Source organism: Solanum verrucosum, unplaced genomic scaffold (assembly GCF_900185275.1).
Source record: "Solanum verrucosum unplaced genomic scaffold, falcon-dt-bn FXZP01000218.1, whole genome shotgun sequence".
Lineage (NCBI taxonomy): Eukaryota > Viridiplantae > Streptophyta > Magnoliopsida > Solanales > Solanaceae > Solanum > Solanum verrucosum.
In genome coordinates, this window is record NW_026020464.1 from 520,772 (window position 1) to 531,281 (window position 10,510).

At 35.5% G+C, this 10,510-nt stretch overlaps 1 protein-coding gene across 1 annotated transcript; it reads left to right on the forward strand.

The window, feature by feature from the left end:
* Positions 1-283: 283 nt before the first annotated feature.
* Positions 284-9,235, forward strand: LOC125808683 (toMV susceptible protein tm-2-like). Its single transcript, XM_049488340.1, has 2 exons — positions 284-1,508; positions 9,057-9,235. The coding sequence occupies exons 1-2, from the start codon at positions 284-286 to the stop codon at positions 9,233-9,235; spliced, it is 1,404 nt and encodes a 467-aa protein (XP_049344297.1).
* Positions 9,236-10,510: the final 1,275 nt, after the last annotated feature.

Here is a 10,510-nt window from a genome sequence, read left to right on the forward strand (position 1 = left end):
AATACTCCATACACAAAATTGTCTACTATATAAGTAATGGACACACACATATACATAATGATCTATTTAAACAAAAATTTATTATATTAAATAAATAACATAAAAAATCTTTACAAGGGATTAAATAAAAAATACTATAACACAATTACATGGTTTATAGTATATCCCAACACTGCCAACAAGTTTGTCGCAGAGATTGAAAAGATAAAAAGAAGGGTAGCTGAGATTGATCGTTTGAGAACAACTTATGGTATCACTGATACAAGTAACAACAACAATCAACATGACTGCATTTCAAGTTGTCGCATACATGACTTGTTTGGCTGAGGATATTCTAAATGATTTGGTTTCTAGAAACTTGATTCAAGTTGCCAAAAGGACATACGATGGAAGAATTTCAAGTTGTCGCATACATGACTTGTTACATAGTTTGTGCGTCGAATTGGCCAAGGAAAGTAACTTCTTTCACACTGAACACAATGCATTCGGTGATCCCGACAACATTGCTAGGATTCGAAGGATTACATTCTACTCTGATAATATTGCCATGAATGAGTTCTTCCTTTTAAATCCTAAGCCTACGAAGCTTCGTTCACTTTTCTGTTTCACAAAAGACCGTTTCATATTTTCTCAACTGGTTCATCTTGACTTCAAATTATTGCAAGTGTTGGTTGTAGTCACGGCTCAAAATGTTTATGAGCGTCTTACTATCCCAAACAAAATTGGGAACATGAGTTGCCTACGCTATGTGCGATTGGAGGGGGGAATTAGAGGAAAATTGCCAAATAGTATTGTCAAGCTCAAATGTCTAGAGACCCTGGATATAATTCATAGCTATATCAAACTTCCTTTTGGTGTTTGGGAGTCTAAAAAATTGAGACATCTTTGTTACAGAGAAGAATGTTACTGTGTCTTTTTTGGAAGTCCATTTTGCCGAATCATGCCTCCTAATAATCTACAAACTTTGATGTGGCTGGATGATAAATTTTGTGAACCGAGAATGTTGCACCGATTGATAAATTTAAGAAAACTGGGTATATGGAGAGTATCTGATTCTACCATTAAGATATTATCAGCATTGAGCCCTGTGCCTAAAGCGTTGGAGGTTCTAGAGCTCAGATTTTTCAACAACACGAGTGAGCAAATAAACTTGTCGTCCCATCCAAATATTGTCAAGTTGGTTATGTTTGGTTTCTCAGCAATGCTCTTGAACATTGAAGCATTCCATCCAAATCTTGTCAAGCTTACTCTTGTCGGCTTGATGGTAGACGGTAATCTATTGGCAGTGCTTAAGAAATTGCCCAAATTAAGGATACTTGGATTGCATAGCTGCAAACATGATGCAGAAAAAATGGATCTCTGTGGTGATGGTGATAGCTTTCCGCAACTTGAAGTTCTGCATATTGAGGATGCACGCGGGTTGTCTGAAATAACGTGCATGGATAATATGAGTATGCCTAAATTGAAAAGGCTATCACTTGTTAAAGGCCCAATCATTTCCCCAATTAGTGTCACGACCCGATTTCTTAAGTCATGATGGCACCTACTATAACCCACCAGTAGGTAAGCCAACCCGTAACCCGAAACAACAAGTAATGGGTCTGAGGGTGGAAACTAAACAAGAGTAGGCAAATAACAATATAAACAGGCGGAAGCAAACCAAAAACATATATACAAATAAAGATCCCTCCCAGAACCTGGAAGTCACTTGTACAGAGTTACTAACAAAATGAGTACAAGTCCCAAAAGTGGACAACAGAGACTGGACTGTCTCGAAAGGAAAAAGACAAGTTTATATATACAGATGGAGACTGAAATAGTACAAAACGCCGTGTGCTCACCCCCGTCTCCGGATCAGACTACTCCAAGCTCGATCAACGCTGGCTACTAGTGCCCGGACCTGCATCACGAAATAGATGCAGAGAAGTAGCATGAGTACCAAAACAACCGGTACCCAGTAGACATCATAGGCCGACTGAACTTGAAAAGTAAAGGCAATATGAAAAGAAGGAATAACACAAACCGAAGTCAAGAACTAAAATCTAACTAACAAGGGAATGCACACGAGTGTACAAAGAACTAACTAAAGTAATCTATAAGCTAACTACACCTAACTGGGGCCCCATAAGCCCAGAAGGTACACTCGTGCGCAAGTTAAATAAAACCCGAACGGACCCCCATAAGCCCGACGAGTACACAGGATAACTATAACTAAAGAGAATTGCATAAAAGAACACAAGAACGAAGAACATCGAACAGGAACCTCAACCCTAATTAGTAAAATCTGACAGTACGGAGGCCGGACCTCGAACCGGATGCTCACCAGAAGTACCCGAGTAACCAATCACAAGTATCAAGTATAAGAGGCCGGAACTCTAACCGGATGCTCTATATAGGTATCTGAGCAATAGAGGCCGGACCTTAAACCGGATGCTCTATGTAAGTATCTGGGCAATAGAGGCCGGACCTTAAACCGGATGCTCTATAAATGTGCCAATGTAGCAGCTGAAAGAGTCCTAATCGATCCACACTCATAAATATCCACGGAACGTCGTCCATACTTAGCCAATCAATGTAAGTCCTTGGAACCAAATCAAAAATCAAATTCAAATCGCGAAGTAGAACTAGTGTCGCCGATGTAACTCGTGAAGCCGTAACATCGGGGAAAATAAGGATAACTAAAGTCGGAGCAAGCGTATCGCCTAACTAAGGCCCAATCTATCAGACTCAAGTCTGCTACACCAGTCTACAGGGATCTAAGTCGGCCGAGCGACGTCGGGGCAAAACTAAAGCCTATTGGATCCGAATAATGTATTTCTAAGGCAAGCCTTAGTCAAACCTAAACTAAGGCCCAACATGCTTCAAATAAACAATAATTAAGCATGCAAGCACTCCAAATAGCGAGGAGGGTCCGTTAATAACACAAAGCATGCTCACAGTTACCCGATAATTCCCGAAATAGGCTGAAAATATGATTTCTTAACACCTATGCAGGATTCAATAACTACCCAACCCAAATCCCAACTAATCAACATGCATTCACATTCTCGAGCTCAATCTAAGAGAGGGAAACCGTAGCCTACCTTAAAGCCGATCACACGTGCTCCAAAATCACTTCTCCGGAGCTTTTCCTTTCCGAACGGTCTCGAAACGCTTCCCCGCTATCAAAAATAGTAACACAATGTTAATACGGTCGTTTAGACACCAAAATCACAACAAACGGAGACGGGTCAATTTTGGAGTCAAAACGGGAATCGTGGGACCCGCGCAGGAAATTCCGAAATTAACCCAAAAGTGGGTCCTAACCATTTCCCCCAGCTCATGTCCCAAAATGGAACACAATTCGGGGCTCGGGAACAACACAATATCAACAAGCAACTAAAACCCAAATTTTCTCAAAAATTAGAAATGGGACAACAGCTAATTCTGCGTATTTACCAAAAACGGGCGATCTACAGTAAAATCTAACAACACCACAATGTTCTCCTCGAAAAACCACTCAAGATAGCCTCAAAATCACCAAAATCGGATCTAAAATGTCTAAGAAAACAAGTCTAAAAAATTTCCAAAATCAAGCTCACAAAAAGAGGTCTGACAGCAGGTATTTTTCGAAAATTACCTCAAACGGGGACTCCAAATCACTATCCGAGCTCACCAACACGTTGTCCTCGAAAAATCTCACAACTTAGCCTTTTGAATCACCCAAATCGGTTGAGAGATGAGAGAGAGATGGGGGTTTGAAGTTTGGGAAAATTGGCTGATTTTCTGCAATTTCCCAAAACTTAAAATTCCGACGGGGTGCTCCGAACTCGTTCGGAACCCCGTGCACGCAAACGAGATATGCAACCATACCAAATTCGATATTCCAGACTCAACGGCGCAGTCGAAATTTTCATCAGAGGTCATTTAGATAAAAAGTGGGTCCCACTTCCAAAAGCCATTTTAAGGCAAAACCCACAAAAGGGCTCGAAAAGATATCGAAAACCTCCAGACACAAAAGAAGGGTCAATCTAGACCAAACTCGACATTCCGGAGCTAACCACGTTGACGGAATTCTCATCCGAGCGCGTTTACTCAGAATGTTGACCAAAGTCAAACTTAAGCCAAATTTCAAAGGTTAAAACGCCTAATCGCACCGACTCACATTGAAAACCTCGGGAGTCATGTCGACCATGCTACTAGCCTAAAATGACCCTTCCGGAGCTGATGGAATCGTCAGAATTGGATTCCGATGTCATCTTCTCGAACTTTTGATCGAAAATGATCGTTCAAGGTTCATAAGCTCCAAAACACAAAAACTCACACCAGGACCAAACGAACGACCAGGTGACCGAACTGTCAGTCCCAGCAAGTCATAAATGACTTGGGGTCGCTATAGGAACGCTCTAAATGACACACAGAAGGCAAGACACAGAAATGACCAAGAGGGTCATTACAATTAGTCTCAGGGTCTCGGAACGGCTTGCAATGTTGAGAATCTAAAAATCTCACAGGTACAATAAATAATTAGTTACGTTTAATATCCATGATTTTTTGAAATTTGTATTTAGTTCATCAACTAAATATTCCATCTCTAATAAATTGCAGGGATGCCTTTGAAAATGATTAAGTCTGTGTTGGAGAGAATCTTCTGATGCCTGTTGGTATTATAATACTAATAATAAGAGAAAGTTTGATTGCTGTTTCAAGTTAATTGCTTGTGATTTGTAAAAACAAATTAATATTGTATTTCTCTTTGTTTTGTTTTATGTTTATTTATCTTTAATTAATGGAGTAATAAAATAAAATTCTTATTCTCAATAGAAAAATGTGGACCTTATTTGTGGTGTATGTATGGTATCTTTTTGAAAATTTTGATATATTTACTCTTTGATTCTAATTTCTTGCTTATATGATGATTTGCATTGTTGACACCCAATTTTGACCATCCACGATAGGAATTAATTTTGAGTTTCTTAATTTTTATATGATTTAAAATAATTGTCTTTATAATTCAAAATATGTTGCAAGTTAGTTTTTAAATAGTTTTGTCACCTTTTATAATTTTTAAAATATATATGTATATTTTGAATTATATAAATATTCGAAAATCGTCTCAAAAGGTTGTTTAATTAAATATTTAGTTAGTTTGCTTAGTTATTTAATAGTTTATAATTCGGAGTTAATTAGTGTTTGATAAAATTTATTTTATATATAGTCAAATTAATTGCTTTATTTCGTGAAAGTTAAGAAGCTCGTAAATTAATTATATTAACCCGTCTTATTTGACTTCTAACCGTCTATCCTAATTAACTAAGAATTGGCTATACCCTTAATTCCCAATTGGCTATGGTTTAGACCTATATGGTCAAAACCTTAAATCCAATTCACATGTTCAGCTTAAAAAGATCAATTTGGGCCTTTCTTTTTAAATTTGCCAGCATTCCCAAATCTCAACAACGCAGGCCCACTTACAATTCCCAGCCAACTAACTCCAGCCCATTCTTCCTATTCAATTTTGTACCCGTACCCGGCCCGAATCTCTTCAACAGAGGATTCCAAATCCTTCACGTTGAGAACGTCAAACAGAGGCAGCATACACGGAGGTTCCACATAATTCCAAACGGCGTCCTATCTCCAAAGTTTACTGCTCAAAATACGACAAGGAACCCAGCTTCAACGTTCACAAGGAAGGACACGGCGTCAAGTAGACGGAGGCAGTACACTGTGTCTCCTCTGTCTTCTCCCATGTCCCTCTCAAATTACAGTCACAGCAGGCATGCGTTTCTCCCCTTTCCTCTTTCGGAATGGGGAGAAAATTTTAGAAAAGCATGTCTCCCCCAAATTGGTGAAAGAATTCAAATTTTGAATTCGTGATTGACCCCAAATTTCTACCCGAATTCCCCCCAAAATCTACCCTTTTTTTCCTATATAATCATCATCTCCTCTATTATTTTGTAAAGGGGATTTTTTTTGGGGGGAGTAGATTTTATTTTATTTTTGAGCAAAAAACATACACAGAACATCTTAAGTAAAAAATAGGAAGTTACATACGAGAAACATTTGAAGAGAAGCAGAGGAAATAACTAAGGACATTCTAAGCTTCATTCTTCTATCTTTGCTTGCCATAAGTCTGATTGAGGGAGATATCCTGTTCGGATTCTTCGACTACTGTTAGCGTTCGAGTTGTCGTGGTGAAGGTCGTCGCTCAACTCGTCGTCGTCTCCATTTCGCTGCACCGGAAAAGGTAACATTTTTATTATTATTTTATTTTTCTTCCTCAAACAAGGCGTATTCTTTTTTTTTTTTTTTTTTTTTTTCCTAAAGGGGGTCAGCTTCATTATCACCTTGCTACATGTTCTTGATATAATATTGAATGTGGCAGAATGTCGGCGAGATTTGCTAAACGCGGCTGGGACTTCTCTTTAGTTGTTGTTAGCGGCGTTTAGTTCGAATTGACTTATGCTTTTGCTTCTGTTATTCGACTCTTCACCTTATTTGTTTGGTATGGTTCGAGTCTGATTTCCGGTGTTTCTCGGGATGTAGTTGTGGTCATTTTCGAAATAGTCGTTTTATTCCATGTTTGTTTGCCTAAGATGAATCTATATTATCGCCTAATCTCTGATGTCATATTCTTCATTTCTTTGTTTCTTATTATCGCTTTTCGAGTCACAAGGCGTGGTGTATTAAGTCTCTTTTTTTTTGTGGTTGTTATCTCATTATCGTGGCTTTCGAATCCCTCCTATTATGTGTATGTTGGCTCATATTTTCCAAACTGGAAGTGAGTTAGGGAAAGCACGTGAGAGTTAAAGTGTTGCAGTATTTGGTCATTTAAATTTCTTCGAAGTAGTCGGTCTTTTCTTTTCTTGTTTTGTGAAATTGGGTCTGTTCACTCAGTTTATGAAGAAGTGAATCAATAACCTTGTTCGTATTTGAGGGTCGCTATGTCCATCATCTTAGTCTGTTTGGCTGATCGTGTTCATGAACGAATGACTAGTTATTCCCCTTGATTAACATTGGTATTGTAAATCGAAAGTTGGACATGGCCAAAATATGTACATCATGCTTTAAATGATCTTACAGTATTGTTTCTTTATTAGCACACATGACACATTTGCCTGCTATCTAATTTTATTTCCATTTTTATGTTATTTTATGCTAAAAACGTGTCTATACAGTATGATAGTCACAATATGTCATAGTAGTGTTTTCTTGGATTACATTATATATATATATATATATATATATATATATATATATATATATATTTGATGGCCATTAGATCATCATTTCATCATTGTTAACTGTATAAAAATGTGGCAGCCCCCTTATCCCTTTATCTTTAGTATACTAATTACTATTCCCTTTGTCGTTGCATGTGAAATTTATTCGGGTCGCCACGGACCCTATTCTCGCATTTCCAAAGGGGCCCTAAAGGCCCCAAATTTCTTTATTTGAGCCAGCCAGCCATCAAATCGACGTACAAGGCCTCAGATTTGAAAGGATTCGAAGCAAAGAAGAATCGAAAGATTGGGCCAAATGCCCACTCTTTGCACAAAAGAAATTTGTATTTCGTTATTTTGGGCCTAATCCCATTTATTGTAATTATTATTATTTGTTAGTTAATAGGACAGGTACAAGGAGACAAGAATTGGGCCAAAGGCCTAAAGAGAAACAAAATTCAAAGATTAATTTAGGACAGGAGTCGAATATTGGGTCTTTGGTCCCAAAACGAAAATGGGCCCAAATACTGGTCCAGGCGGACAGAAACCAGATCTGGGCCCAAATCTCTCTCTCTCTTTGTTTTATTATGCCTCCTTACTTGCTAATATTTGTCATTAACCTTAAGGTCAACAATTCAAATCCCCGAGAGACGTTCATTTTAATTTAACAATTTAACAAAATCGGTCATCTCTTAACAAAACTTAAAGAATAAATGTTGCAAATTATCTCACTTAGATAATATTCCCGTATCTCCCCCCTTTCCCCTTTTTTTCTAAAACTGTTCAATTCAAGTCAAATTAAGTTAAACGATTTTAGCCAAATAAATTAGTTGTCGGATAACCGCATTAGCGGATATTCTAGGTGCTTTAAAAACCTTCCTAGAATATTAATAGGAACCTCGAACCCCTTTAATAGTTTTCAATAGATTTACTGTTTTAGTCTTTTGAAAACAATAGTTTTCTTGATTTTTCTTAAAAATTAAGTGGCGACTCTAAACCAGTTCAAAATATATTTTCCAAATATAACATGCATAAATATAAAATATTATACAAATACCTATGGGTTGGAAAATATAGAAATATGCCAATCAAATGTATACAAAAAAATCATTAATAGATAGAATCGTAAAAGATATACAAATGAGAAATGCTAGAGTAAGAAGCTTCTTTCTACTTATTTATTAATTAAAGTTATTAGAAAAAAAATAAGAATATGGTTCAAGATTGAAACATATGTGATAACTCAACCACAAAATTAACTTATTGATATTGTGTTATTAGATTAACACTCGATGAAGTTAATAAGACTTGGGTATAAAGAATTGACTTGGTTTATTGTCAGATGCTTTGTTCACTATAAATAATACTATTTTGTTAGGTTAGTGTGTCTATGTAGTTTAACAAATAACTTATCAAAAGAGTCTATGTAGTTTAAAAAAAGGGAAAATTGTGCATAATGGCAAACTATTAATTGAAAATAAATAATATAGCTATTGTTTCATTTATTTCCTTTGAGTAGCTACAATTTATCATATCTTGCTACTGACGGGTCCCACAGATTAAAAAAAAACGGAAGTCATTTCCTTTATACAATTCACTTCATCTCTTTCCTCTCTCCCATACTCTTCAATTTCTCCTAAATTCTCTCCACAAAATCAATTTAAATTTCAAATCTTCACTACTACGCGATTTCAAAAATTTCAGGTACCTCCAAAACCTCTAAAAAAAAATTCCCCCAATTTTTCCCTTATTTCTTTAACTTTCATATGAAATCATAATCCATACAGATTTTTCACTTATACAATGGATGAACATTTTCCTTGGGTCTAACTCAGAATTTTGTAGAGGTTGCAGGTTCAATAGCCAAATTCAAAGAAATTAAAGACATCAGATCCAAATTTAAGAATGACCCAATCAGATTGGGTGAAATTTGTGCAAAATCGAAGCAATCTGAAATTGTTGAGGGAAGTGACAAAGATCAGTACAATGCTAGTTCAAGTAAGAAGAGGAAAGGAAAAGCAATTGTCTATTAGAATTGTTTCTCGCTCATTGTAGCAAGATAAACATGAAGAAGTTCAGGTATTTGTATAATCATTAATTTGTATATGTTACAATTGTATATTAGTCTCTGTAAATTTTCCCCTATATCTATTTGTTTATACAAACTTATTGTATAAATAGCGGTAGTTATTATAACAATTTTACCATATATACAATATTAACAATTATACAATTGAAATGTTTTGTATAATATATAATATCCACATAAAACATGTTTATATTATATTCAGATAAAATTAGTGTTATACAGAATGCCTATATGTACTTTTTTATATGTTTATTTATACAGATCTGTATTTTTTTAGCCATTAGGTGTAATGTACAAACTTTCTCCATTAATAGAAGTACAATAATCTCACTACATATACAATACAAATGATTATACAATTGAAATGTGTTGTATAATGTATAATCTTATTTATAAAACTTGTATAGGATAAATTGAATTAAATCTTATTTTATACAATTCGCTAATTGTATTTGTGTCATATTTATACACAGTAAGTCATAGTTATGTATATATGTATATTTGAGTAAAACTGTATATGTATTATTTTTCAAGGTGTTAAATTTCTAGGCAAACGTGTACTCAGTTACAATGGAGTCACTACTGATGAAGAAGTCGTAGAAGGAAAGAGATCTTTTTGTGTGAGTCTAGCGATTGTCTTTTTTTTTAACAGAATTTACAGCCTTTTATTAAATTTATTTAGAAAATAAAATTGTAAATAGCTTCAAATGAATCCTGAAATATACAGATTAATAGTTCCATAGCAAACATAAAATTTGCTATGGAGCGCAATTATGCAAACTATAACTATAAGATACAAATATGATTTTTACGTTTGCTATATGTGAAAGTTGTTCTTTAAAAAATAACATATCAAATATGACACAGTGGGACACGATATGAAGTGTCTAAAATGAACAATTGTAAATAGCTTCAAATGAATCCTGAAATATACAGATTAATAGTTCCATAGCAAACATAAAATTTGCTATGGAGCACAATTATGCAAACTATAACTATAAGATACAAATATGATTTTTACGTTTGTTATATGTGAAAGTTGCTCTTTAAAAAATAACCTATCAAATATGACACAGTGGGACACGATATGAAGTGTCTAAAATGAACAAAGTTTAGTTAAGGTGTCTAAGTGAAAGTTGGTGTCAACTTTAGGGGGCCACCGATGGGTCCAGTCGATATTTTATTGGTAATTAGCTAGCATATTAGTACATTTAAAGTT